At 53.3% G+C, this 27961-nt stretch overlaps 2 protein-coding genes across 7 annotated transcripts; both read left to right on the forward strand.

Annotated features, from left to right (window-relative positions):
* Window positions 1–5724: 5724 nt before the first annotated feature.
* Window positions 5725–11904, forward strand: RGS16 (regulator of G protein signaling 16). 2 transcript variants are annotated; one of them, XM_063345007.1, is made up of 5 exons: window positions 5725–5878; window positions 7124–7225; window positions 7920–7981; window positions 9350–9516; window positions 9781–11904. In XM_063345007.1, exons 1-5 carry the CDS (start codon window positions 5799–5801, stop codon window positions 9979–9981), a joined length of 612 nt encoding a protein of 203 aa, XP_063201077.1. In that variant the 5' UTR covers window positions 5725–5798; the 3' UTR covers window positions 9982–11904. The 2 variants fall into 2 exon arrangements, with proteins under 2 accessions (XP_063201077.1, XP_063201078.1); XM_063345008.1 differs by lacking the exon at window positions 5725–5878 and adding an exon at window positions 6295–6550.
* Window positions 11905–18436: 6532 nt separating this feature from the next.
* RNASEL (ribonuclease L) lies at window positions 18437–27767 on the forward strand. 5 transcript variants are annotated; one of them, XM_063344613.1, is made up of 8 exons: window positions 18437–18730; window positions 19964–20088; window positions 21592–23217; window positions 23601–23689; window positions 24077–24267; window positions 24364–24481; window positions 25275–25396; window positions 26269–27767. In XM_063344613.1, the coding sequence occupies exons 3-8, from the start codon at window positions 21768–21770 to the stop codon at window positions 26402–26404; spliced, it is 2106 nt and encodes a 701-aa protein (XP_063200683.1). In that variant the 5' UTR covers window positions 18437–18730; window positions 19964–20088; window positions 21592–21767; the 3' UTR covers window positions 26405–27767. The 5 variants fall into 5 exon arrangements, with proteins under 5 accessions (XP_063200683.1, XP_063200685.1, XP_063200682.1 ...); XM_063344615.1 differs by lacking the exon at window positions 18437–18730 and adding an exon at window positions 19088–19152; XM_063344612.1 differs by lacking the exon at window positions 18437–18730 and adding an exon at window positions 19498–19636.
* The last annotated feature ends 194 nt before the right edge of the window (window positions 27768–27961 follow it).

Consider the following 27961-nt stretch of genomic DNA (forward strand, 5'->3'; position numbering starts at 1 on the left):
GCTGCCTGTCCTGCAGCGGCGTAGGGGTTTCCCTGTGTGGGGAGGCATGGATGGAGCAAGGCTCAACTGCAACCACATGGACATGGCATCCTGCGGGAGCCCCTCACCATCCCTATCTCATGAGGCCGTGACCATGGCCGAGACCCAGGTGTGATGTGGCTCCTTGGGGGGACCCCTTGCAAACATCCCGCTGTGGTCGGAGCCTCAGCTGCTTCCCTGCTCCTCCGTCACCAGCTTCCGAGCGATGCCACTCTCCTGCCTGCACAGCAGCCACCTCCCACCACGGGCAATCCTCTTCCAGCACCACTTTCCCCATCTCCTTTGCCTACGTCTCTCCTTAAACACAACCAGAGCTTCACAACAGCTTGCTGGTGGAGGCTGGGGGGGGGGATGGCTGGCCGGCCAGCCGTGCAATACGAGCAGCGCCTTTAGGTCTCTCCCTTCTACCCCTTTGCATTCAGCATCTCCCTGATTTCACGCGGACAGCCCTGGGGGACTCGTCTGGCTTCTGGCAGTCTCCGCTCAAGCGACACAGGGAGCGTAGGGTGCTGTCTCCAGGTTTTACGGCTCCCGATCACCTTCTCTGCAGTTTCCCATCAGTTTAGGAGAAATCAGCTGTCTGGCTCCCCACTGAGCCTGCCTGGCCCATGTCTTCTGCCATGCAGCGAGACCCCAGCAGTGTGGCTTGCCCTGGCGCTTCCTCTCCTCTTCCTCCTCCCCCCTGCCTCCCCTTCCCATCCGTTTCTGTATCCTCCCCTTCTTATTCCACTCAGACCATATAAAAATAGGAAAATACCTGGTACCAGAAGCTCTCCTTGGAGCTTGGCTGTGCTTTGGGGCACATGTGCAAGGACACTTTTTGCCCCCTGTCACCAGTCTCCCTTTTCCCCCCCCTTGTTACCTGCCTCATTTGTGTAGTTTTGGGGGCTGAAAACTTTATTTCCCTATTTTTCAAAGTTGCCGGCCCTTCACCAATACTAACCCAGAGACGACAGCAGCAGTACCTGGGGCTGAGAGGGTTAGTGTTTTCCTGCCAGGGGGGAAGCTGGTAGCTGTATCCCGACTGCATCCCGTGGTCCAGCCATCTCCCAGCCAGAGCATGCAGGATCCCCACAGGGCCCCCTACCTGGGTTTCCAGGACCTCCCCGGTGGAAATGCAACCCTGAGAGGGTCGGTCCCTGTGGACAGGAGGGGAGCTTCATGCCAGCAAGGCTGTGGCACCGTTACAGGCAGGGAGCCCGGCCCCAGGCGTTGCGACACAGATGAGGTTTTTTTGTGTGTTCCAAAACAAGGCCTGATAATACCGGCAACTGAGCTGGAGCTGCGGGAGGCTGCTAAGCTAAATGAGACAGGAAGCACGTAATTAAATTAGATATGGAGTGGCATAAAGACATCTGAGTACATGTACGTCGTCGGGCTCGCAGGCTATTGCGTAACCCCGCTGAAGAGCTCTGCCTGATAAAATATTTTTTTTTTTTTTCACGGAATTTTTCAGAGTTGGAAGGGACCTCTAGAGATCATCTAGTCCAACTCTCCTGCTAAAGCAGGATCGCCTAGAGTGCATCACTCAGCACTGCATCCAGGCGGGTCTTGAAAGTCTCCAGAGAAGGGGACTCCACACCCTCCCCGGGCAGCCTGTTCCAGTGCTCTCTCACCCTCACCGTAAAGAAGTTTTTTCTCATATTTGATCGGAACTTCCTATGTTCCAGCTCGTGCTCGTTACCCCTCGTCCTGTTACTGGGAACCACAAAAAGTGTCTGCCCCCATCCTCCTTAAACCCACCCTTTAGATACTTGTAAACGTTAATAAGGTCTCTCTTCTTCTTCTCTTCTCCAGGCTAAAGGGTCCCAGCTCTCTCAGCCTTTCCTCATAAGGGAGATGCTCCAATCCCTCAATCATCTTTGTTGCCCTACGCTGGACTCTCTCCAGTAGTTCCTTGTCTCTCTTGAACTGGGGAGCCCAGAGCTGGACACAGTACTCCAGGTGCAGCCTCACCAGTGCAGAGTAGAGGGGGAGAATGACCTCGCTTGACTTGCTGGCCACGCTCTTCCTTATGCAGCCCAGAATTCCGTTGGCCTTCTTGGCAACAAGGGCACATTGCTGGCTCACGGATAATTTACTGTCTACCAAGACCCCCAGATCCTTTTCTTCAGAGCTGCTTTCCAGCAGGTCCACCCCTAACCTATGCTGGAGCCTGACATTCTTCCTCCCCAGGTGTAGGACCCTAAATTGTCCTTGTTGAACCTCATGAGGTTCTTCTCTGCCCGGCTCTCCAGCCTGTCCAGGTCACGCTGGATGGCAGCACGGCCCTCTGGGGTGTCAGCCACCCCACCAAGTTTGGTATTGTCAGCGAACTTGCTGAGGATACACTCTGTCCCCTCGTCCAGGTTGTTGATGAATACGTTAAACAATACTGGTCCGAGTATTGATCCCTGGGGAACACCACCGGTTACAGGCCTCCAACTCGACCCTGCTCCATTAATCACAGCCCTCTGAGTCTTGTCACACAGCCAGCTCTCCGTCCACCTCACTGTCTCCTCGTCTAGTCCACACTTCCTCAGTTTCCTAAGGAGGACGTTCTGAGAGACAGTGCCAAAAGCCTTGCTGAAGTCAAGGTAGATGACATCTGCTGCTCTGCCCTCATCTAGCCAACCAGTTATAGCACCACAGAAGGCTATATTGTACCTACCGCATCCAGCGCTGGCGAGCTGCCTGTCCTCAAACAGCGTCTCCCACCCCATCCAAGGGGAGAGTTGAAAAGCTGCCTCGAGGGAGCGGAGCCGCCGGCCAGGGGTTTGTGCAGGGGGCTGGTGGCCGTGGCAGAGGGTCTGTCCCGGCCTTGGCAGGGAGGACATCACCGCAACAGCCCGATCCCATCCTGGGATCAGCCCCGCGTGTGCGGTACGGGCACTGTGGCGTGTCGCAGGGCTTCAAACACCCAAGTGTGAGACTCTGTCGTGAGCGCGGTGTTTCCGATGGCTTTGTGCATCTTCTAGCTGAGCAACCGCGGTGCCCAAGATGACACAGCCTTCGATTGACTCTTTCCCTCCTACTGAGGTTTTGTAGGGGTCTCTCCCTCTCGGGGGGGCTTTGCAGGGATCACCACAGGTGTCTCCTCGCTTCTTCCTTGCCATCGGCTTTGCCTCACCTGAGCCAAGCGCTTCAAAAGCTGCTACAGAAGGGACAAGGTAAAGCTGCGCATGCAGTTGCCCAAATCACTTTATTTCTATGGGGAAAGGCAGTGGGGAGACAGGGGCTGAAGCAAAGCGGAGGTTTCAGTCGGCTGTCATGCCAGGGTGGAGATGTGCAGAGTTTCTCCTCTCTGGCTCGTATCGCCCGTGCCCCTTTCCCATGGGCTGCGGCTGTTGCTGCCGGCCCCGCTGTGGTTTTGCCATTCAGTTGCGTTTCCCCGGTTCCTTCAAGCAGCGTGTGGCTCCCAGCACAGCGGCCGTCTCGGGGACCGTGGTCTTGCTGCCAGAAGTCATCCGTCCCACTCTGTGTGTGTGCGGGCATGTGCGATGTGCCCAGCCTCTCGGAGGTTTTCCTCTCGCCATAACCTGCTCAGGGGATGACTCAAACCCTGGGGAGAGTCACACAGAATCACGGAATGGTTCGGGTTGGAAGGGACCTTAAAGATCACCCAGTTCCATCCCCCTGCCCTGGGCAGGGACACCTCCCACCAGACCAGGCTGCTCAAAGCCCCATCCAGCCTGGCCTTGAACACCTCCAGGGATGGGGCAGCCACAACTATGACTGCACACCTGGAGGTGGGAGAAGGGGCTGCAGCCTGTAAGCACAGTTTTAAAGGGGAAAAGGACACAGAAGAAATCCTGCTTAACACCGGGCACGACCCTCTCCTGTGGGCGCCAGGAGCCCGTACCCAACAACAGCATGGCACCGCCGCTGCGACACCAGTGCTCCCAGCACGGCAGTGAGCTGGGGTGGAGCACCAGGCTGACGTGGTCAAGCACTTCCCTTCCCCTTCTTTCCCTAAATCCACAGCTATAATCATGGTTTTAAGGCCCAAGGAAGACAGGGACAAGGGATTTCTGTAGGTCCAAACAGTTATAATTTATTTATCATTTATTAGCTGAATATCTGCTAACCAAGAAGCCTTGAACTTGTTTATTCAAGTGAAAGAAAACAGAGCTGTTGGGAAAGTGGCTGCTCTTGCCATTAAAGCTGAGACAGGAGCTAAAAACACGTGGTTGGTCTTTATCCCTGATGCGTCTTTTCTGGCCAGCTGTGGGCAAAACACTTTTATGGCTTTTACGAAGAGATGGGAGAGACAGGAGTCCCTGTTACAGTTCAAGGGAGCTGAGGTGCGTCTCCCGTCCTGATCTCCTCGTGTTTCTGCTCCCTGAAGGCAGCTCAAGAGGGGCTTTTCTCCCCAGCCTGGGGCCAAGGTGGCTGTGTGCCTCCACCTCCCTGGCACGGCTCATCTCCCACTGGCAAGATGCTCCGGCGGTGTCCCGTGCGTGATTACTGCAGGCAGCAAGGGTGGGAGACCACCTGAGCGCTGGAAACATGTCCGTGCTGGCTGCGGAGCTGGCAATGGCAGGTACCCAGTGGGGAGGGAGGAAGTGGATGAGGAGCGGAGAAGGCGGCTCTCGCCTTTGCCCTGGGACGGCCGTGGGCAGGGGGTTTTGGGTCATTCCCCGCCCCCACAGTGGTGAGCTCCTTCCCAGAGCCACGAGCGGGGAATTGCAGGGAGGGCAGCCCTCCGGGAGCCTGCGTGAGCCCGACCTCGGCACGGGGACGCGTTGGCTGTCATGGACCCTCTGCTTGCTGCACCAGACCTTGGGGTTTGCTGGTGCGCAGCGTCTGATGCTGGTTTAGCTCTTTCTCTTCATCCTTCTGTTTTGCTGGTTCAGTCCTTCCCCTCCAGTTCCCAGCCTCTCCCCTGCTTTTAATCTCTTCTTTCCATCTTCGGTTCTCGTTAGGATCCACCTTTATTAGGTGTTCTCCCATGCTTTGCTCAGACTTTCTTTGATGTGCACCCCCCTCTCTTTCTCCTCTCCCACCATAGACCCAGCAGGGAATTTCTGATGAAGAAGTGCGACTTTTGCCAGCACGTGGGGTCAGACATCGGTACTTATTTATTCTGGCTGGGGGCTGGCGGTGTAATTTGGTGGCGGGATGTGAAAGCATCGCACCCTTCTGCTCTACCTGCAGTGCAAAAGGTGGGGGGGTATTGTGTTGCCCTGGGGAACACAAACCCTTCCCCCAGGCTTTGCATCTGCCCCTGGGATGCTGCAAAGCAGCCTGGTGCTGCCGGGCACTGGCATCCCCTGCTGAAACCAGCTGGGGAAAAGATGCTGGTGAGGACTGGAAGCCCTGGGGCAGCAGGACGGATCTGCCGAATTGCTGTGCGTTGTGGCCTCTGTGCTGTCCCTCTCGCTGTCCCCATCTGCGCACCCACCCGCCGGCCGTTACTCAGCAGGCTCCGCGCGTCGGTGGAAATGAGCCTGTTTTTTCCTGTTATCGAGGAAGCAGTTATGACTGTGATGCTCAAGGACAAGCCTGGGCCTCCCACACTCCCCCCCCCCCCCCCCTTAACGGCACAAAAGAAACCTACCTAAGCCGTTATCTTCACTCGGGCGCTGCCAGAGCAGCTTTTGGTTGGCTGGAGGCTGGAGCGATGCCGGGTCCCCCTCCCAGCTCTCCCGCCTCCCACCCGATATAAAGCGCGGCTCTTTGCCGCTTTTCCAGCCGGCAGCACACGGTCCTGGGCGCAGGTGGTGCCGCAGCTGCCTGTTGCGCGTCCCCGTCCCTGCCGCCACCACCGCTGGGACCCCATGAGTTGCTGGGCGCCTGGGTGCCCCGTTCTCAGCATGTGCCGGGGCTTGGCTGCGCTCCCCGTCACTTGCCTGGAAAGGTAAGGGGGCTTTGCCACGCCGCACTTCTGGGATGCAGAGGGTTAGCTGGAAAAGACGCGCCTAACTTCCCGAGCGGCCGCTGCCGGGATGTTTCTCTAGAAATTGGGGTGCAGACTCGCGTGGAAACGCGCAGCCCGAGCCATTTGTTTTGGGCTTGCACCCCTTCTGCTCCCCCGGGAGGGGAGCACAGAGGTAAAACACGCAGAGGGAGAGGAGGCTGGATAGGGCTGCAAACACACCGGGATTGTTTCTCTGGCTCCGTCTCCGCAGAACTTGCTTCAGGTTGGCAGCAGCAGGGCTGTTTTTGTTAACACGATCGAAACGTTAAGTGACACATTGCTCCTCCTGCTGAACATGGCTACGAAGCCCCACGCTGCCGGCTTGACATTTAAACACTCATTTTTGTATGAGCGCCTTGGGATGCCCGAATGAGCGGCAGCACACAAATAGCAGCGGGGCCACCGGCTTCCTGGGGGGGACCCAGGGGAGAGGAGCCGATTTAGCAGCGGCTCCTGCCGTATTGCCGCAGAGACCTCCCGGCAGGGAGGTGCCTCCGTGCCACCGCCGCAGAGCTGCGGTGACGGGCAGCCACCTCCCAGCCTCTCGGAGACGGGGCTGTGGCACAGGAGCATCGTGCTGCCTCCGGGCTCGCTGGCTCTCGAGGGCATGGGGTAGGTGGATGGTGCCGCCGGGGAGCGCAGCCGTCTCCACGGCATGGTGGCCCCCCCCCAAAAAAAAGCAGGGGAGCATCAGCCAAGCTGAGGGAGATGCTCCCGCTCTGCCGAGCAGAAAGAAATTGCTGTGTTTTTCCAGCGCTTTGAGAGCAGCGTAGCACTGCTGGGAGAGGGGGACGGGAAAAGGAGCCAGGGTAGCTCCAGGGAGCTAGGGGTGGGGGCTGTGGGGGCTCCAGCTGGGCACTCAGCAGCTGCTCTGCTACCTGCCCCAGAGGAAGAAATCTCGCCATGCTTTATAAATGCACGCGGCGCTACCTGGGAAGCGAGCGGGAGGAAATGGTCCCCTGGGCTTAATGCGCTGCTGAGAATGGTTGCCAGGGAGCGGAAAAGGCAACCGGGGGAGCATTTGTTTTGTACATCGGAAGGTAAAGAAGCAGCTAAAACTGAGGAGCGAGGGCTGCCCCTCCGAGCTATGCCGGGTCCATGGGGTGCAGCCCCTGCCAGGCTGGGGGGGTGGCAGCAGCAATCCGGTGGCCCAGCAGTCCCACCTCTCCCCTTCCTTCCTTCCAGAGCCAAGGAGCTGAAGACCCGCCTAGGGATCCTGCTTCATAAACCAGAGCTGGGACACAGGATCGGGACCTCCGGCAAGCTGCAGCTGGGCTCCAGGCGGAGGTAAGCTGAGCGGCGCCGTGTCCCAGGTTCACCCCGGGACGGGTCCCCGTGGACCAGGCTGTCCTGGGGGATGCTCCTGCCCATCTGCGCAGCAGAGAGGACGGAATGCAGCTCGCCCTCCCCACAGTCCCACCCCAGCAGGCAGGGAAGGCGGATCGCTTCCCAGCTCCACCAGTTATAAAATCGGACTGGGGAACTTGATGCTCTGGCATTAGGCACAAGAAAGCAGGTCCTTAGCAATAGGCCAGAAACTCAGAGGGCTCCCGCAATTCCTGGTATCTCTGACCAGTGCCTGGAACCCCCAGGGAACGCAGGCGGCGTTAAAAACAAAATACTAAATATTGCTGCCGAAGGCAAGGCACCTTCTCGCAGAAGAGGCTCTGCTGGGCTTGTACCAGCAGAAAAGGGCTCCTCCGAGTATCCTCTAGAGAAGGTACCTGGCCAAACCTGCGCTATGGAGCTGAGGTCTGGCGAGCCATCGGGGAAGGTAAAAGAAAGGGAGAAAGGAAAGAGAGCCCACAGGTAATGGATACTGGGGTCTCGCTTTGGTTTCCTTCCGAATGCCGCTGCCTCCCTTCTTGTGCTCTCTCCCATTAACGGGGCCGCTTGACTGAAGTGCTCCCATCCTTCGCCAAGTGGCAGGAGAAGCATTCTCGGCGGGACAGCGAGCCTTACGTCCTTTTGTCTTTTCCAGAGACTCCTCACAAGAGGTACTGGAATGGAGGGAGTCCTTCGACCAGCTCCTGAAGAGTAAAAGTGAGTAGGATCTCGTTTTCTTCTCTTCGTGAGATTGCATAGGACAAACCCGCTCCCAGGGAGCGTGGGGGTGACTGTACGCCTGCAGCCAGCGTGCGGGGACATCTTGTCTCCTCCTCAAATTAGGTGGTTTAGGAATTAGAAAGAAGCCCTTTTCTTGCCCTGACAGAGCCGATGCCCTGGGCTCATAGCCTGGCTTGTGAAGCTGTACCCCTTTCTTCCGGCTGGGTGCTTTTCGGGGGGCACAAGCACTGTCTCACAGTGCCTCGCCGCTGCCTTGGGACAGGAGCGTCGTCGTGGGCATCCCGTGCGCGGCGGTCCCTCAGGGAGGATGTCACGCCATGCCCCGATGGTCCCTTTCTCCGCAGGCAGGAGGAGGCAGCGTGTCTGCTCTCTGTCCTCCTTTGCACAGCAGCGCAGCCGTCTCCCCGCGGGCTTTTGCTGCTCAAAAAACCTGTGCTGCTGCCTTCTGTCTGTCTGTCCTGTGCCCTCAGGGATGGCTCTTCCACGGGGAGAAGGAATTCAGCTGCTTTGCTGAGTTACATGTAGCCATTTTCCCCTCCAGTATTTGCTATCCGTATGGCGATGCACAGTGTTCCCCTGAGGTGCTGTCTCCCTCTCCCCCGCGCAGGCAGTACCTCCGGACCCACAAAGGGGACATTTTTTTGAGTCCCACATGTAATCCCTTCCTTGGGCTGGGCTTTACAGCAGGTACACGACGGTAGAAGCCCCAAAGTTGGATGCATAAGTAGTAGACTACCTTAAAAGCTATTCCACGGTGAGAGAAAGTCCTTCCATAGTGCTAGTTTGGGGCTAGGCGTATTTTTGTTTTCCAGCATATATTTTTTTTGTTTTGTTTCCAGCCTTCCTCACGTGCTGTGATGGCTAATGAGCATCTCCGGCTTTGTAACTTAATACATCCCCCTCAGCACAGCTCTGCAATCCTTGCCGCAATCGCTCTCCCATACTCCTCAGCATCTCGTTCCCCCTAAATCTCAGCTGAGGCATAAAAACAAAGATGTCCCTGCTCGGTTCCTGCGGGCGCGCTGATACCTCAGTGGATTTCTCCTTAGGTGGAATTAGCTCTTTTCCAAAGCTGTAAAAAAAATACTCTGAAGCCTCATTACAGAAAGGTCAGATAAATAAAACCAGAGGATTACTTGTCTGTGGGAAAGGATTTTATTGGAGTCTAGAGGCCAATTAGCAGTGTCTCAGAGGGTGGAATTTGCCCGGAGGGAAAGGAAATCTGCCGATGTCATGGTCTGAGCTCCCAGGGCGATGCTTGCAGGCAGCGCCGTGCCTGGCAGCCATCCTCCTCTTCCTCCCCCCTCTTCTGCCCTGTTAACTGCTTTTCTCTCCCCTCCCCAGGTGGGGTGACGGCCTTCCACACCTTCCTGAAGACGGAGTTCAGCGAGGAGAACCTTGACTTCTGGCTGGCGTGCGAGGACTTCAAAAAGACCCGCTCGAAAACCAAGCTGGCCTCCAAGGCCAACAGGATCTTCGAGGAGTTTGTCCAAAGTGAGGCGCCCAGGGAGGTGAGAGCATTTTCTGCCTCTGTCCTGTGGCATCGAAATAGGGCAGGAAAGGAATAAAATATCCTGCTGGGTTTTATTAAAGTGGGAAAATGTGGGAAACCGGGAGCTTTCGTTTCTAACCTTGCATAGTCTACCAACATGAAGACACATTAAAGGCTTGTGAGCATCTTCACCCTGATCTGAAGATGAAGAAAACAGTTTTTCTCCCTCCACGGGAGGGGATTTAATGCTGAGTTAATGTTTGTGGATGCTGCTTCCTTGCAGGTGAATATCGACCACGAAACCAGGGAGATCACCCGGAAGAACCTCTCGGGTGCCACCTCTGCTTGCTTCAATGAAGCCCAGGCCAAGACCCGCACCCTGATGGAGAAGGACTCCTACCCCCGGTTCCTGAAGTCCGCCTCCTACCAGGACATGACCAGGCAGGCCACCAGCTGCGGCATCAGCAAGCGGTCGCATACCTGACCCGAGCCCGAATCTGCCGCGGGGGGACGAGCCGGGGGACCAGGCAGAGGCTGAGAGACGGTTTGTGAGGGCCGAGGTCTGCACGGCGGGGTTTCAGCTAAGTCCTGGCATTTTAGGAGGATCTTCAGGACCTCAAGCGCTTCTGCTCCTCACCAAGCTGCCGGGAAGAGAGGTCCTCCCTCCCCGAAGGAGCGGAGGGGTGGGAATGGCTCGAGTTGTGTGCCCGATGCCTCCCCTTGCAGCACGGCCAGAGACCTGCACCACCACAGGGACAGAAAGAGATCGGATTTGCAAGCCCGGGAAAAAGAGACTGGATTCCCCTGAGCATCCACAACCAGAGAGCTCTCGCCTGCTCTCGGGACCCTGCCTCTGACCCGCAGAGCCAGCACAGGAGCCTGCGATTCCCGCAGTGCCCGGGGGCAACCGCCCCAGACCTGCCTGCAGGGCTTTTCCTATGAGGGATCGTCCAGAAGAAAAGTCCAAAGGCTACGTGGCGTTGTCAGCCACGGACGGACCCTGCGCCTGCCTTCTCCTCATCCTGAGATCCTTATTCTGCCGTTTCCTATGCATGCTCTGCATCAAAGCTTTACACCTTCCTCCCGTACAGCGTACCCCGAGGAGTGACATTTTTATCCCTTGCTTAAGCTACATGACCTTTAGATTGCATAACTTTTTATTACTATTATTGTTATTTATTTCATCATTATTTTTTTTTATATATATATATATATATTTATTGGAAGAGCACTGCTCAAAGCATCCACGCGTCCCTTGCTCCAAGGAGCTTGTAAATTAAATTATTTTAGGTATCGTAGCACTTAGCATGCCTCCCACCTTTTTCTGTGTAGTAACTGAAGAGAGATGAGCAGATGAGAGATGTAACATGACCATGGAGCAAGGTATGGGAATAGCAGCAGCCGGAGCCGCGGTCCGGCAGGGCAGCCGGTTTCCCGTGAGCTCGGAGGACTGTTGATGGCAGTAAGAGGACGCTTTGCAGCCCGTGCTGTTTCCTTCCTCCCCTTAAACTGAGCTCCGCGGACAGCATCCCGGCACGTAGGCTTGCACGTTGTCCTAGACAGAGAATAGCGATGTAAAATGGGCGCTTTGGTGAGCGATCCTGTTGAAAGCCGGTTTTGTAAACATGCAGGAGAGGGAACCTGGGGCTTTTCCCCAGTTGAAAATTGGGTTTGGTGTTCCCTCGGCCGGTGAAACCAGTCTGCAGCCACGGCACCTCAGCAGAAACCTGGGGAGCCAGGAGAAACAGCCGTGTGCCCCGTGGATTCAGCGTCTCGGGGTCGGGGGTGGGGGGCGGCAGGACATTTCACCAGCTCAGACCCGTGGGGTGAGCTCTTCAGAAAGCCCCCCTGAGCAGAGATTCCTGGATCCCGCAGCCACCCTGGAAAAAGCGTGGGTCCCTTTTGGCAGCACGGGTGCCAGCAGCCGCCTGGGTGGGTGATGGGGAGCCCACCAGTGCCAGGCCACCGGGAGCGTGCCACCAGCGTCATTTCCTACTGGTGCATCCTGGGGCTGCCACACGTACCTCCATTTATCCCTAAAGGCCAAACCTGGAGGTCTTTATCCTCTTGGTACTCGCTCCTTGCCGAGGGAACCATCTTTCCCCCCACCCCAGCACTGGCTGGAGCACAGGTTCGCTTGGGCTTTTCGCGGCTGTTTGAGCAGAGCAAGGGACCGAGAACCAGTTTGGGGATGTTACTCTGAGTCTTCTTCCACTTTGCCTGTCTCGGTTCTACCTCCGAGCCTCAGTGGGTCCCGGCTGCGTTTACAGGGAGATTTTAGCTGTTTTCTTATTTATTATTTATTTTTACAACTGGAACCACCTTCGTTGTGTTACTGAAGTCAATGACGCACAATGGTCCGTTTTCGTTACTAACACAATATTGTCATTATAAAATAAAATATAAAGAGGAAAATACTATGAAAACGTGGTGGGTTTTTTTTTGACTATGGGCTTTTAATTAATTTTTACATTGTAATTTTGGATGACTCGCAAAGCGTACCAAACAAAGCTGCCTGTGTTGGATGGCTCAAGGGGCATTTACAGTCGCTTTAAAAGTTGCAACATCAGGAACAGAAAATGAAGGGGAAGAGTAAAGCTTCACAGTATTATTTGGCTTACCGAAGAAAACTGTTCACGGCAAGAAATATTTTATATATTAATTGCCAGGGCGTTCAGTACTGTTTGTATTGCTTGCCGTTTTCTGAGCAATTTACGGGACTGCAGTTCCCCATGCCTGTTTAATATCAGTAAGACGCCGTTCTCTTACAAGCACAGGAGGATTCAAGTCAGGGCTGCTGTCTGCAAAAACTGCTTTTTGAGTTGCTGTTGTAAATAATATTTGACTTTTTCGTGCTAACTCAGCTGATGATTGAATTAATTTACAAGGGGGGAAGTGTTTGGCTCTAGAAGGGATATTAAAAAACATCCTACCTCTGTTGCACCACGTGCTGTCTCCGAGGTCTGGGCAGTCCCCTGTGTCCCTCGGGATGTTTTGGGAGGTCAGAGGGGGTGTGTGTGCACCTCCAGGGACCGCGGGAGCACTGGAGGGGCTGCCTGTGGCCTGAGCGATGCAGGGAGGGGAGCATCCAAGTGTGGCACAGAGATGCCAATGCTCCAAATAAAACCCAAACAAAACAGAATCACAGACTGGCCGGGGTTGGAAGGGACCTCTGGAGATCATCCAGTCCAAGCCCCTGCCAGAGCAGGGTCACCCAGAGCAGGTGGCACAGGAACGCGTCCAGGCTGGTTTGGAATGTCTCCAGAGACGGAGACTCCACCACCTCTCTGGGCAGCCTGTGCCAGGGCTCTGCCACCCTCAAAGGAAAGAAGTTCCTCCTCGTGTTCAGGTGCAACTTCCTATGTTCAAGTTTGTGCCCGTTACCCCTTGTCCTGTTGCCGGGCACCACTGAGAAGAGCCTGGCCCCATCCTCCTGACACCCACCCTTTTGGTATTTATAAGCATGGATAAGATCCGCCCTCAGCCGTCTTTTTTCCAGACTGAAGAGACCCAAATCCCTCAGCCTTTCTTCATAGGAGAGGTGTTCCAGTCCCCTCATCATCTTGGTAGCCCTTGTTTTTATGTGTTTTTTACGTTGTCTTCTTTCTATTTATTGTATATTTTGGAAGCCAAAATTAGCCGTCCTGCGTCAGTGGAGGAGAGAGTGAGTGGACTGCCACGGAGGAGCTGGCATCACAGGTGACTGTAACTCAGGTCCCGAGGCGTTACTATTAGCACAAGCCAGCTTTTGCCATTAAAAAAGCCTTTTAGAAGCAACTGCGTCTATAACACCACCTTATGTCTCTTCTAACACAGCCAGGCAGAGTCCAAGCACCATCATTCATCGTAAAATACATCCTCTCTTCTCCATCCCTGTTCCCCAGGGCCCTCATCCACCTAACCAAAGGAAGGTAGTTTGAACTTCCCTCTATCTGTTATTCACTCTTCCGTTGAGCGTGGCCTTGTCTTACAGGACAGAAGGTTCGGAGTGGTGGCAGTTGCCATGTAGACCTGTTCTTAGCGCATGTCAGAGGGAAGAAACAAGGCGAAGGCTGTCCACGAAGTATTTAATTTACCTGGCATGAAAAGAGCAGCAAAACAGCCTAGATGCAGATAGAAACAAAATCATTATTTCTCTCTTTTTTTTTTTTTTAACTGCAGTTCCCAACTGGGAAAAAAAAAAAAAAGAATTTTTTCTTGCACGCCTTGAAGTTAATTTAAAACTGATTATCCATTAAAAAAATATTTAAATTGGCCAATTAAAAAAAATTTTAAAAAACCACCTTAAAATTAAAATCTTTCTGCGCTAAGGAAGAAGGAAATTGGGGGCTGTGTCCATTCTTGATGCCCCATGCATGGGAAGGGGTGGCGCAGGCCGAGTCTCGGCCCCGGCGATAGCGCTCAGACTTCCCAGCTGATACCGGAGTATCCCATTTGCGGTGTAGTTTCACCTCTACAAGTCCGAGACACTTCCCAAAGAGAAAAACTCAGTCAATAAAACCGTGCTTGTGTCCAGCGCGTCCTCTGCGACTGCTGGCAAAACCCAGTGGTGATATAACAAAAACCTTTAAAGCCTTGGGACCATTGAAAAAAAAAAAACCCAACAAAACAAAAACCCCAACCCAAAAAATAACATTGAGAAAGAGGAGCAAAAGCTTCCTGCGGCCGCCTTTGGGCACGGCCGGCTGCGGTTGCTTCCAATAAACCACCAAAGTTTCCCAGGGTGGAGGCTGCGAATTTGGAAGCAGGGGAGGTTTGAGCTCGGGGGAGCAAACGTGGGGGCTGGCGCTGGTCACCCCCCCCGCCCCCCCGGGGTGTGACACATACTTGCTCCAGGGCCAGGTTTCCATGAGCCGGGTTGGGGGGGGGGTGGGGTAGTGGTGGATGTATTTGGTGGAAAAAAACCACACGTTTCCCTCCACCCTGGGACCCGGCGTGTTCCCAGCAGTGGCTCGGTGGGGTGGCATCGTCACTCAGCCCTCCCCTCCCCTCCTGCGGCCGGGGGTCCCAGCTCCAGAAGGACCAAGCGGCCTTTGGAGCAGCCTTAGAGCACAGATGTACGTGCGTGAGGGGCCCCAAGAAGACACGTATTTGGGCAGGTGGATGTGCATACATAGGTGTGTGGTTTATCAGGGAGTGTAAATACAGGACGAGGGGTAACGGTTTCAAACTGAAGGAGGGGAGATTTAAATTAGATATTAGGAAGAAATTCTTTCCTGTGAGGGTGGTGAGGCACTGGAACAGGTTGCCCAGAGAAGCTGTGGCTGCCCCATCCCTGGAGGTGTTCAAGGCCAGGCTGGATGGGGCTTTGAGCAGCCTGGTCTGGTGGGAGGTGTCCCTGCCCAGGGCAGGGGGTTGGAACTGGGTGATCTTTAAGGTCCCTTCCAACCCAAACCATTCTGTGATTCTATGACTCTGTTGTGTGCTCTGCAATGAATACACGTGCAGAACATCACACAAATGCAGGCAAACCCGTAGGTGCATGTATGTACAGCCAGGACTTTTTTTTTAAAAAGGCAGTCTGCAAAGAAATGCCATAAAGTGTTGTTTAAACAGGTTTTTCGAAGGAAGCTCACCGGCAAAGGGGGTGCACCGAGCCGTTTCAAATATTGCAAACGCCTTACGCAGCATTTCGCGGCGCTCTGCCAGCCCCTGTGCCAGGCGGCGGGGCAGGGAGCAGCTGTATCCCGCTGCTTCCCGCTCTGCGGCTTTCTCTTCAAGGCCTTGGCCCAAAAAAAGCGCCAGAAATCGTGTATGATGTGTTTCCATACCTCTCACGTCCCTCTCCCTGCGTATGCAGTTAAAGGCCAAGGTTGCCTGTCCGGTCCGGCTGCACGCGGGGATTCTTACCCTCAGGGCGCCTTGGGATGTGATAACGAATTAATGATAATATTCATGCTTTCTGACACGGCCAGGGCGCCGAGGGCAGCTCTGCGGGGTTGGGCAGCGGGTGCCGGAGGGCAGCTCTGACATGGTGCAGCTGCAACCTGGGCTCATCTTGCGGGGAAGAGCAGGGGATGAGAAACAGCTGGGACTGAGGAACCACCTCCACCCCCTCGGGAAAGGCATTTAAGCTCAGCTCCCCAACCTGGCTCCTTGCTTGACCAGTTTTGACTGATTTGGGATGCCTTCAGTGGATGTGCTCCGCTCTCCATGCCCAGGGGCTGGGACACAGTGCCCTGCTCGGTGAGGTGCCTCCCTGCCCTCACCTCTTCTTCCCAGCCCACTCCTGCTGGCAGATGTTCTGGCTTGGGTTGGTTTTTCTTTTTGTGATGCTGAGGATTGAGCAGCGGCCTTAAAGGCTAGCAAGTCCAGATTAAAAATACTCTCCACCGCAAAGCGAAACGTGGCGGATGCTCGCTCCTGCACGGATCGCATCACCTGTCGCTCTTTAAATCGCGTCTTTCTGCAGGCTATTTTCCAGGGCTGTGTTCCAAGCCTGCAAGTCACATCGGCGTGGCCAAGCATATAAACCCTGGGACATTCCCATTTGGAAATATAATAAGGAGGGAACATGAAGAAAAAAAGCCATCCTACTATTCATAGCTACTTTAAAAATTATTTTGACTTTGGCAGGCAATTTTGCTGCTGCATTTTAGCTCATGTTTATTTGTGACTGGTAGCCAGGGTGCGGATGCTCGGAGATGTTATTTCAGGGGGTGGGCTGCAAAATGGGTGTAGGTCCGTCAGGATGGAGGAAAAGGAAGGATTTCCTTAATTGTGCCCTTGATTTTCCTGCTGGCTGTGTCGCTGCAGCTCATCTCCTGAGTCACCGTGTGCCGTAGGGGCAAATAAGGACTCTGTAGAAGTGCAAAGCCAGCAGGAACTACATAGCACTGACGTTACAGGAATGGTTATGGAGAGGAGCTCTGTGACTCCCATGCTTTGGAAAACCTTTGAGGCCCTTCTATTCCCCATAAACGGCCTGTCGCAGAGGCCAAGAGGTTGCACTGTTGTACCGTGACTGTACGGAGAGCAATTGGAATCAGGGATGAGAGATGGGGAAAGCATTACCAGCAAATCCTTCTTTGCTGAGGTACGGGCACAGGGCTCTTCTGCCACAGCCTTGCACCTCGTTCCTAGCATCCTAGGGTTTGGCTTCCTACTGTCCTAGGGTTTTCCATCTTCCTGCCAGAAAATAATGAACCTCTTTAATGAAATCAGCAAGCTGAACAGGGCTTTTGTAGTTGAGTAGTGCGATATTGTTATGCATTGTAGCATTTACTTTTTTTTCTTCGTGACGTCTTTCTTGTTGGCTCTGAGCCTGTGCTGTGCCCCTGCTCTGCTTGTTTGTCTCCTCTTTTCCAGCCTGCAAATGGAAAATTAAACAGTGACAGTTAGAGCCCCAGCTTTGGTCAAACTGGGAGAGATGCTGTCGAGTTCAGCAGATTTCTGTGAATTAAAATGGGTTCTTGAACAGTGATTTGAGATTGTTCCCTGAGTTTTCACGGTCTTTGTCCCTGTGGGGCTGTGTCAAGGTCTCCGGTGGCAACACCAACTCTGTGAAACTCCATCCAGGGACTGTGGGATGTTCCCAGACCTTGCGGATGCGCTGCGTGCTGCGGGAAGCTTAATACGACGGTTAGGTACAAAGGTGCGACTCCTGCACAGGCAGGAGCTTTTCAGAGCATGGGTGAATGTTGTGGATGCATTTGTGAACGTCGGCATGCCGATGTAAACAAGCAATGCAGAGTACATACGGATTTGGACATGCATGTAAAACACTCGCAGGGCTGCATCCACGCACCCTGTAGGGTGTGCTTTTCTGCGTCCATGCCCTCGTGTTTCACAGACTCACAAAATGGTCGGGGTTGGAAGGGACCTCTGGAGATCATTCAGTCCAAGCCCCTGCCAGAGCAGGGTCACCCAGAGCAGGTGGCACAGGAACGCGTCCAGGCGGGTTTGGAATGTCTCCGGAGACAGAGACTCCACCACCTCTCTGGGCAGCCTGTGCCAGGGCTCTGCCACCCTCAAAGGAAAGAAGTTCCTCCTCGTGTTCAGGTGCAACTTCCTATGTTCAAGTTTGTGCCCGTTACCCCTTGTCCTGTCCCCAGGCACCACTGAGAAGAGCCTGGCCCCATCCCCCTGACACCCACCCTTTCAGTATTGATAAGCATTGATAAGATCCCCCCTCAGCCGTCTTTTCTCCAGACTGAAGAGACCCAAATCCCTCAGCCTTTCTTCATAAGAGAGGTGTTCCAGTCCCCTCAGCATCTTGGTAGCCCTTTGCTGTCCCCTCTCCAGCAGTTCCCTGTCCTTCTCGAACCGGGGAGCCCAGAACTGGACACAGTACTCCAGGTGCGGCCTCACCAGGGCAGAGCAGAGGTGGAGGATGACCTCCCTCCACCTGCTGGCCACACTCTTCTTGACGCACCCCAGGATGCCCTTGGCCTTCTTGGCCACAAGGGCACATTGCTGGCTCATGGTCATCCTGTTGTCCACCAGGACTCCCAGGTCTCTTTCCACAGAGCTGCTCTCCAGCAGGTCACCCCCAACCTGTCCTGGTGCAGGGGGTTATTCCTCCCCAGGTGCAGCACCCTACACTTGCCCTTGTTGAATTTCATAAGGTTCCTCTCCGCCCAGCTCTCCAGCCTGTCCAGGTCTCTCTGTATGGCGGCACAGCCTTCCAGTGTGTCAGCCACCTCTCCCAATTTTGGATCACCAGCAAACTTGCTGAGGGTGCACTGTATCCCTTCATCCAGCTCATTGATGAATAGATTGACCAGGACTGGGCCCAGTACTGATCCCTGGGGAACACCACGTGTCACTGTGTTTGCATCCAGCCACGTCTCCGTGCACAAATGCAGGCCACCATTTTGTGCACGTACCGACATGCTGTGGAAAGCCTGGTGTGAACTACCTGATGTGGCTACAGCCCCGTTTCAAGCGTGGTCCGAGCGTTGCAGTAGGTTTGGTGGAGGTGGCTGGGGAGGCTGCATGGGCTCCACACACTGCTGAGCTTATCTCACTTTACGGGGCAGCGGGTGGCACGTCACAGCCTGGGTTCCTTCACGTATTTCCTGCATGGGTTTTCCAGGTGGAGGGGAAGGGCTGGAGGACCGGACTCCCCTCTGTGTTTACACGGTGGCCGGTGCCTGGGTAGCTCTGCTTGCCAGCCCGGCTGCAGGCTGGAACACGCCGACTGCGGCGTCAACGGACCTGGAGCTCAGCGGTTCCCCGGGTGAAATTTAGCCCAGCGGTTAGTTTCCTCCTGTGGACGGATATACCAAAAGGTGAGGAAAAGCTTAAAATAAAACACAACACAATCCACCTCCCCTCCCTCCAAAAAAAACCCAAACCCACCCCACTCCCCAAATTGGTGCATTTAATGTCCCTACGCCTTCAGCTGCGGCTGAGCACGGGTTTATAAACAGGGTCTGCATGCGGGGGCTGCACGGGGAGAGCACTTTGCTCCCGACCTCTCTGCGATGTGCTGGAAAAACAGTCGCCAAACACCCCCCCTACCCCCCCCAAAAAAAAAACCCAAACCCAGCATCCCTCCGTCAGTGGATAAAATGCTCCCAGGGCTGCTGCTTCCGGGGAGGGGAGAACACCGACTACGCTGGGAAGCAAATACTACTTGGGGGGAAGTGGGAGCGAAGCGCAGCTGCTGAGAAAAGCCGCTGCCTGGTTTCGAAGGCGTTTTGAGCAGCGGGTGGGTTTCTGGCTGGGCAGAGGGACCCAGAGGGACCAGGGCTGGGCAGAGGGCCTTTCCTGTGGCGGGTGACGTCGGGCAGGGTAGCGTGACTTTGCACCCTGGGGCCCGCGATGCGCAGACGCGAAGCGGCTTCTGGCCAAAAGCCAGTGGGACGGGACAGAAACGTTTAAACATTTCCTAGCAGCAGGGCGCTTGCGGCTGCGCTGCTCGGCGGCGGAAGAAGAGGAGGAGGAGGAAGGTGTGCAGCCCCTGCCTTCCCCCTCCCTGGGGGCAAGGGATTTGAGCCCCACCGTGCCCAGGGGATCCTGTGTTGCTTTTCCAGCCAGGAAAGTAACCTTTTTTTTAAAAAAAAAAAAAAAAAAAAAATATGTGGCAAAAGGCATAGAAGTTTCTGCAAGGAAATTAAATAAAATCGGGCATTCATTTCCTGCTGGGCGGCGGGGAGAAACGAACCATCAAATGATCCTTGGCTTTCCTGGGGGTAAATTCCTGTGGATTTATACTTCGGCTTTATACCGTAAGACTTCTCTGTCCCTTTTCTGGTTTGCTTAGGTAATTTATTTCCAGTTCAGCTTTTCAGATGGTGAGTCCTGAAAGCGCTGGTCACTCGAACCAGCCTTTGCAGCCAGGAAAATGGGTGTTGGAGTTCTAGCTTTTCTAGGTACTAGATAGAGACAGATAGGTCAGGTCCTACCTGATTGACCTCTTAATGGCACGAAAAGCTTAGGAAAGGCTTCTGGTCAGGTAGGGTCTCCTAATTGCCTATGGAGGGAGGAGGGATTAAGGTTGGCTTTTTGTCTCATTCCAGGTATCGGATCGGGGACTTTCCAGGACCATGTGTGCGGCTGCCATCAAAAACTGGAGGGGAATGCCTGTCTCTGTCTGCCTGCTGTGTTCTCCACCTGAAAACATCGCTGCAGGCCGGCTTATTAGGTAACCTGTGATAAATCTGAGATAATGTTTATAACAAGAACATGCTGGGTTCTCCCCCACCCCTGTCCCCTCACCCCAGGGGACACCTGCCTGGGCTGTAATTAGCGCTGAGGCCACCAACAAGCAAGCGAGCACGATGGGGGCAAATTGTGGTCCTCAAAGTAAAGAGTCACAACAAGGTAACACGAGGTGACCCAGGAATGAACTAATGCCAACAAGGACCTCTTGACTAGGGGGATGAGAGAGGGGAAAGAGGGGTTGCCCGAAGGTAACCCAAGGTAATCTAAGACTAATTAGCATGGTAAAAATCACACCTTGCGTGCTGATGTCAGATCGTTTCTAGATAATGAACTAGCCACTAATCTTGATGGTGCACAGAAGGGCATTAGTTATCTATATATCTATGTATCTATATCTATCTATCTCGACCCTGTGTGCTCATTAGCTCCTGTGCATGGGGCAAGAACCCAGACCCCTACTGAGGGACAAGAGCATGTCTGTGTAGGCTGAAGGCTGTGCTGCCATACAGAGAGACCTGGACAGGCTGGAGAGTTGGGCGGAGAGGAACCTTATGAAATTCAACAAGGGCAAGTGTAGGGTGCTGCACCTGGGGAGGAATAACCCCCTGCACCAGGACAGGTTGGGGCTGACCTGCTGGAGAGCAGCTCTGTGGAAAGAGACCTGGGAGTCCTGGGGGACAACAGGATGACCATGAGCCAGCAATGTGCCCTTGTGGCCAAGAAGGCCAAGGGCATCCTGGGGTGCGTCAAGAGGAGTGTGGCCAGCAGGTGGAGGGAGGTCATCCTCCACCTCTGCTCTGCCCTGGTGAGGCCGCACCTGGAGTACTGTGTCCAGTTCTGGGCTCCCTGGTTCGAGAAGGACAGGGAACTGCTGGAGAGGGGACAGCAAAGGGCTACCAAGATGCTGAGGGGACTGGAACACCTCTCTCATGAAGAAAGGCTGAGGTATTTGGGTCTCTCCAGTCTGGAAAAAAGACGGCTGAGGGGGGGATCTTATCAACGCTTATAAATCCTGAAAGGGTGGGTGTCAGGGGGATGGGGCCAGGCTCTTTTCAGTGGTGCCCAGTGACAGGACAAGGGGTAACGGGCACAAACTTGAACATAGGAAGTTGCACCTGAACACGAGGAGGAACTTCTTTCCTTTGAGGGTGGCAGAGCCCTGGCACAGGCTGCCCAGAGAGGTGGTGGAGTCTCCATCTCTGGAGACATTCCAAACCCGTCTGGACGCGTTCCTGTGCAACCTGCTCTGGGTGACCCTGCTCTGGCAGGGCGTTGGACTAGATGATCTCCAGAGGTGCCTTTCAACCCCCACCATCCTGTGATTCTGTGTAAGTGCTAAAGTTGTGCTTCTCACCAGCCTTAGCTCTCGGCTGACACTGGCATTGCCGTCCATAATTGCCCCTCGCACAGATCTGCAGGACATCAAATGTAAATGGTGAGGTTTCACAGGCTAATAAAACAAGATTTTCTGTCTATTAATTAGGTGAAGACCATGATGCCCTTGAAGTAGCAGCCTATCCTACCTAGCGTGTTTCGTCAACCAAACCCAGAGCATCCCCACAACGAAGGCACTGAGCATTGCACCTCTCCCATCCCTTGGTGGGATCCCTGGGCTCAGGTGAGGAGCATCTGAGGTACGGAGCCCTCCCTCTGACCATCATGGAGCCCACAGCTCACAGCCAGCAGGAGGCATCTACGGCTTCTAGCACGGAGACAGCAGAAGACCTTGCTTTCAAGTTAAATGCTGCTTTGAGGAACAAAGATGAAAAAACTGTGCAGGAGCTGCTGGAAAAAGGGGCAGATGTGAACTCCAAAGCAGGAAGTGGCTGGACACCACTGCAAAGCGCTGTGCAAGCTGACCTTGAGTGCCTGGTCAAGGTTCTGCTGGACAAGGGTGCTTGTCCACATGCCAGGAAGGACAATGGTGGCACTGCATTTATTGAGGCAGCGGCAGTGGGAAATGTGAATATACTGAAGCTCCTCCTTGATTATGGGATAGACATTAACGACCATGATGACAACGGCTTCACAGCTTTCATGGAGGCTGCGTGGTATGGGAATGAGGAAGCCTTGAGATTCCTGTATAGCAAAGGAGCAAATGTGAATTTGAGGAGGGTGGTTAGTGAGGAGAATGCAAAACTGCATAAAGGAGGTGCGACAGCACTGATGGATGCTTGTGAGAAGCGCCGCTTCCCGGCTGTAAAAATTCTTGTCCAAGAGCTGGGGGCTGATGTGAACATTCGTGACAACAAAGATAGGAATGCCTTGATCCACACCCTCAAGAAATCTGATTCCAAGCAAAGATACGAGTTAGCAGTCTCCATAGGCCATTTCCTGCTGGACTGCGGTATTGATGTGACCAGCAAAGATGAATGTGGGAAAACTGCCCTCATCCTAGCTGTTGAAATGGAGAGCACAGACTTGGTGAAAGCTTTATTGGAGAAGGGTGAAATAGATATTGATGACGCAGATGAGGAGGGCAACACGGCTCTGATGGTGGCTGTTGAGAAAGATGATTACGATATAGCAAAGTTGTTGTGTGAAAAAGGAGCAAGGACTGATGTGGGGAACCTTATCGCCGTCGCGAATAGGAACCGTAATCGTGACATGGCACATCTTCTTCTCCAATATAATGCCAAGTATGTTCCAGAAACCTTCGAAGACTGGGAGCCAAACAGCAAACGCTGGAGGGACCAGCTGAAAAAACTTCATCAAATGTATCGCCCTATGATTGGCAAACTGAAGACATTTCAATACATCCAGCAGAGAATTCAGAACACTTCTCAGGGTGGCATCTACCTGGGGCTCCATGGTGAGACAGAGGTAGCAGTAAGAACAAGACGCAGTACAGAGGGTGACAAAGAGAAAAAGTTCTTTGAACGATGTGGTAACTCTAAACATCTACTGAAGCTCTTCCAGTTTGAGAAGGCGAGAGGCTACATGTACTTGTGCTTCCCTCTCTGGGAGAAAAACCTTGAAGAACATCTGCAGGAACCAAAAGACCACAAGGATTACAAAGACGCTCTGAGGATGATCTTCCAGGCAGTGAGAGAGCTGCACTCCCTTGGATTTGCGCACCAGGATCTGCAGCCCAGCAACTTTTTAATAGGTTAACTTTTGCTTTCTCAGCAGATTCATTTTGCTTTCCTGTTGCCTGTAGTTTAGGGAAGAAGGTGCTTCTTAGCTGTCTGTAAAAAAACAGATACGAAACACCAGTGCAGGTGTCTTTATGCAGAATGAGGTGTCCGTGGCACTAGCTCTCCTCTTTAAATAAGCATAGATATGTTCGCAGACAGCCACGGAGGAGCAAACGGAACAACTGTACTTGTCTCATTAGACCTACCCTCCTTTCCAGGGCTTTGCAGACAGATCAACCCACAGCAGATCTCTTTGGAGATTTGTTTTCTAAAGAATGGGCCATCCAGAAGTCAGTGACAGGCTGTATTAAGGTTTTCCACCATTATTTGTTAACAAATTCTCTTATTTCCTCAGATTTAGGTGGCAAAATTTACTTGGCGGACTTTGATAATAAAAGAAAGTTGATTGAAGACAAAAAAGAACTTAGAAACTCAGATTTAGAGGTAACTTCCCCACGAATTGACACACGGTTTAAAATTTCGGGTGCTGTAATATTTGCTGTTGCTGCGAGACCTGGGGGAAGCCTTTCCTGCATCCTCAACTAGAAATCACCTTGATTTTTGGGAAAGGCCCATATAGCGATAAGAATTACGCTGACTAGGATGCAAGGCTGTGGCTGGTGCCGGGACACCCACAGCTACCCTGCGCGTGTGATTATGGCGCCTCTGTCCTCCGTCTTTGTGCACACAGTTTCAAAGTTTGTGTGTATTTGTGTTCTCCTGCCCACCTATAGGCGCACGTGTGCGTGTCCACACCTATAGTCTGCTCGTTTAGTAATACTGGTCCTCTTCACGCATCTGGCACGTGAGCAGTGACGTGTTTCTTTGCAGGCCCTCAGCAGGCTCGTGCTGTATGTTCTAGCAGGGGGTAGGAAACCCCTTCAGCAAGTCAGTACCCAGGATTTAGCTGCCGATTCCCCGGATTACAAGGAGGCTCTAGACCTTGTACATTGCCTGGTCTCTCATGATGAGCGAGGCTTGGAAGGTTTGAGCAACCACCCCTATTTCTCCAGCAAACAGGCGTAAGTGCTGGGAGTGCATAGGCGACGCTTTTGGTACGGGATTTGCCTCTTGTCCTGTTTGTCCTGTCGCAGCTAACGAAGCTCCTCCTTCCACAGCAGGTTCCAGTTCCTGAAAGGTATATGGAATAAAATCAAAGATCTCGACGAGCGATACACTGTCTTTCAAGCTTCTAATACTACTGAAGGATTTCCTTATCCAAGGTGGACTGAGGAGGTAATCCTCTTCTCTTTGGATTGATCTGAGGTTGGAGCTAGACATTGAGGCAGAAGGTTTTCCTGAGTGTTTCGCAGGCCTTGTTTAAAACCATAACTGGAAAAAGTAGCCCCACACCTATACGGATAACTGAGGGAAACAATAAAATCTAAGCCACGTAGCGGAAATACACCAAACTAAACACATTGATGCTAAAGGGGGCATTGATGCTGTTGACCGGGGTGGTAGTAGGGAATGGTCATTATAGAATTAGCTGTCAAACCTTCCCAGGTGTTTGTTGGCGACCCCTTAAGACAAGGACCTCTGGCCCTTGTTGCAAGCAAATTTCTGGCAAAAGTGTTTTGTTAGATTGGCTCAAAAAGCAGTGAGATCGGGCCTGCTTTTGCAGGTAGCATCCTGGAAGGACATGCCGCATCATTTGAGATCTGACAGTCCTGGTTCAGTACGGCAGCCTGCGTGGCCCTCTCAAGGGCACAGCTGGATCGAGACTCCCTCCTGCCCTCCAGGCAAGCGTGAAAATCTGTGCCGTGTTGACAGTCCTAATACGAATGTCGCACCTTGGCACGGCAGGAGAGGAAACGCTCAGCAGAATCAGGGGGTCTATATGGCGCATGTCCTGCAGAGCGAGCTCTTCTGCTCATGTTGGGAAATACGCTTTTGAGGGTGACAAGATTTAGCCATGCAAGATGATGTCCCTGCAGAAAGCCAGGGAGAAAGGTGGTGAGCGGAGGTGGATATGCTGCTTTCGTGGTGTATGAAAGGCAGACAATAATCTACGTGCTTTTTTTTTCAGATTGACAGATATGTTCTGCATATCATGAAAAATCCCAGGAGAGGAAGATCATATGAATACAGAAACAACGTCACCGACCTCCTGAGGTTCATCAGGAACCTGGATGAACACCCAGACCGCGGGTACGTGTTCACATCCTTGCCCCTGCCACCGTTTCATTGCAGGGAGCATCTGGGTGTCTGCAAGTGCCAGTGAGTTCGAGAGCAAAATCTTCTTCAGATGGTTTTCCAGAAGGGCAAACACGACTGGGATGTGGGAGAAAGTCCGTCAAAGCTCATCTCGTTGGAGGGGCTGTCTCCTCTGGCAGCGCAATAGAGTGTGAAAGATTGTGCGGCACAGGGGTCAGCCCTCAAAATCACCTCCCTGAGGGTAAGGAAAGGAAGATAGCTCATGGGATTAGACCTCAGATTTTGAATCAAAATCGGACTTCCAGATCGTCTCCCACAGATGAACATCCTCAACTAGAGCCTTCTGCCCCAGAGGGACGGCAGAAGCTTCAGAAAACTGGTGGCAGCTCCCTCTCCACCGTTGCCTTTGCAGAGCAGCCAGTGGGGTGGAGAGGTGTCTGTGACAGCTAAGGCAGGTCATGGCTCTACAGCACAGGAGAGCATCCCGTTAAGATGTCTTGACTACTAAAGAGATGCCAGAGTCTCCGATCCTCTACAGTCATGGGAGCTTACATGTGAGGTTAGAGGTGGTGTTAGCTCCTAGTGATGGTTTCACTGATGCTGGTGGCCAGCACTGCTCTTCAGTGAAAATACAGGTGGGATTAGGCAGATGGAGGTGCTGGAGGAATAGCGGGGGAAAAAAATGGATTGAGGAGCTTAGGGAAGGTCTAGAAAAGTTGCAGCTCAAGGATTTCTAGGAAAGCTTCCTGTGTTATCAGAAAGCCTCTGGAATGGCTTTTTCTCTGCAAGGGGGGAATCAGGGCATCCTGGACTCTTGACTCGTTAGGCAAGCTTTAAAAATCCATTTTGGTTTTGTTCTCTTTCAGGGTCAGCGACAGAATAGGAGACTATGCTGACTATTTCTTGAGGCTTTTTCCAGCACTTACCATTTATGTCTACAACAGTTTACGCCAGAATCCCAAATATAGCCACTTGGCAGACATTCAGGACCCTTCTCTGTAGGATGTTATTGCCTCATATCCCATGTCTGATCCCACCATCACTGCCTCTTTTTATTCCCTGTTTCTCCACCTGCAAAAGAGTTGATGAAAGTGGGTAAGGAGATGGGAGAGAGCACATGCAGGGACAGGGCATGGAGAACTTAGACTGGGAAATGAAAGATGCTTCAGAAGCATTTGGTATGACAACCATGGACCTTGAGGAGGAATGAAGCTGAGTGCCAGCCCAGGTCCTCCCTGACTACCTCTGTCCCTCTGGGCTTATCTGTCTGTGATGTTGAGATCAAGGAGGTCCTTTATGGAGAGCAGGGAGATGTGGGACAGCCCCGGTACACCCAATGTATCTGGGAGACAGCAGAGCTCAGGCATTTCCAGACAACATGGGACTCTCCGATAAAGGAAAAGGAGTTCGAGCTCCTTGCTAGGGCCAATATTCCCTACAGCTTGCACTGACGAGCCACTAATCTACCCCTAGGACACCAGGGATTTTCTCTTTTCAGTCTTTTTGAAACACTGCAGCAGGAAAATGAGATGCCTAGGCAATGGTCTGGCTGCAGAGTTGCCCTTGGCCCATCACCGCTCTGATCTGGTAGAGGCACACTCAGCCCAGCCTGCTGGCACCTGCAGGACTTCTGTTGGAGGATGCAGGAGATGCTTCCACGAGCAACAGACGTAAAGAGCACAATCCCACAAAACTCTGCTGCTGCGAGTAGTCCTGGCTCACCTGAAAAAGGCCGCTAATGCCAAAGGGACCGGTTCCTGCTGGAATGGACAATCTCTGCGGTGGCAGGCTGGGTCTGCAAGGCAGGGCTACGTACAAGCACCCCCTGTCTCCAAAACGGTGCTGCTGGTGGTGTGTCACTGTCCCCCTGCCAGACCCGGCTCCCGTGCGCAGAGCTGGTGCCCACCCAGCCGTAGCATGCTCAGAGCTTTGGGTTTGGAGGCCGGGTGGCACAAACCCATTTCTGAAATCCAACGGCGTGCAACGCGCGTCTGATTGTCCGAGGGCTTGCTTGTTTCTCAGCCGACGCTCTGATTTGCACAATGATTATATGTTGCTTAGGGAAATATTTTTCAGCCGTTGAAAAGACTTCTATTTTTGTTCAAACTGAGATTGGTATTCTTTCAATTAGCCTACAGAGAACCACGCTTGGAATAAACTTGCCAGGAAAACTGACTCTTACTACACCTGTTTATGAATGGCGTTCCCCCATCCCCTCTGCCCAGAAAGAGACAGTCTACAGCACTATAAAATGCCCCAAAGGTTGGGATTTTTGCCCCCCCTGCCCGCCCTGAAGGTGCCTCTTGCTTGTTTAGGTGGATGGTTTTGTCACTGCTCAGATGAATTGCTCCTGGCCCATAGGGGTATCTGATGGGAAAAGATGCTGGGAAATACTGAAGGCTTCCTATCCTTGGAAGCAAGCTCTGTCTCGTGAAATAATGGGCTGGATGGTGGGTTTTTTAAAATACATAAATGTAACAACAAGAAAGCGTGACTGTGCAACTGCTGGTGAGGTGCCATTAGAGAAAATGCCCCAGGGAGAATGTCGACTTTTCTTGT

Source organism: Chroicocephalus ridibundus, chromosome 8 (genome assembly GCF_963924245.1).
Source record: "Chroicocephalus ridibundus chromosome 8, bChrRid1.1, whole genome shotgun sequence".
NCBI lineage: Eukaryota > Metazoa > Chordata > Aves > Charadriiformes > Laridae > Chroicocephalus > Chroicocephalus ridibundus.

Bases quoted from the DNA above. Each gene is read 5' to 3' on its own strand.
- RGS16 (XM_063345007.1), top strand. From the start codon at position 5,799: ATGAGTTGCTGGGCGCCTGGGTGCCCCGTTCTCAGCATGTGCCGGGGC. The intron at 7,982-9,349 runs GTGAGTAGGATC...TCCCCTCCCCAG, and splicing joins CCAGCTCCTGAAGAGTAAAA to GTGGGGTGACGGCCTTCCAC. The intron at 9,517-9,780 runs GTGAGAGCATTT...GCTTCCTTGCAG, and splicing joins AAAGTGAGGCGCCCAGGGAG to GTGAATATCGACCACGAAAC.
- RNASEL (XM_063344613.1), top strand. From the start codon at position 21,768: ATGGAGCCCACAGCTCACAGCCAGCAGGAGGCATCTACGGCTTCTAGC. The intron at 24,482-25,274 runs GTAATCCTCTTC...TTTTTTTTTCAG, and splicing joins ATCCAAGGTGGACTGAGGAG to ATTGACAGATATGTTCTGCA. The intron at 25,397-26,268 runs GTACGTGTTCAC...GTTCTCTTTCAG, and splicing joins GATGAACACCCAGACCGCGG to GGTCAGCGACAGAATAGGAG.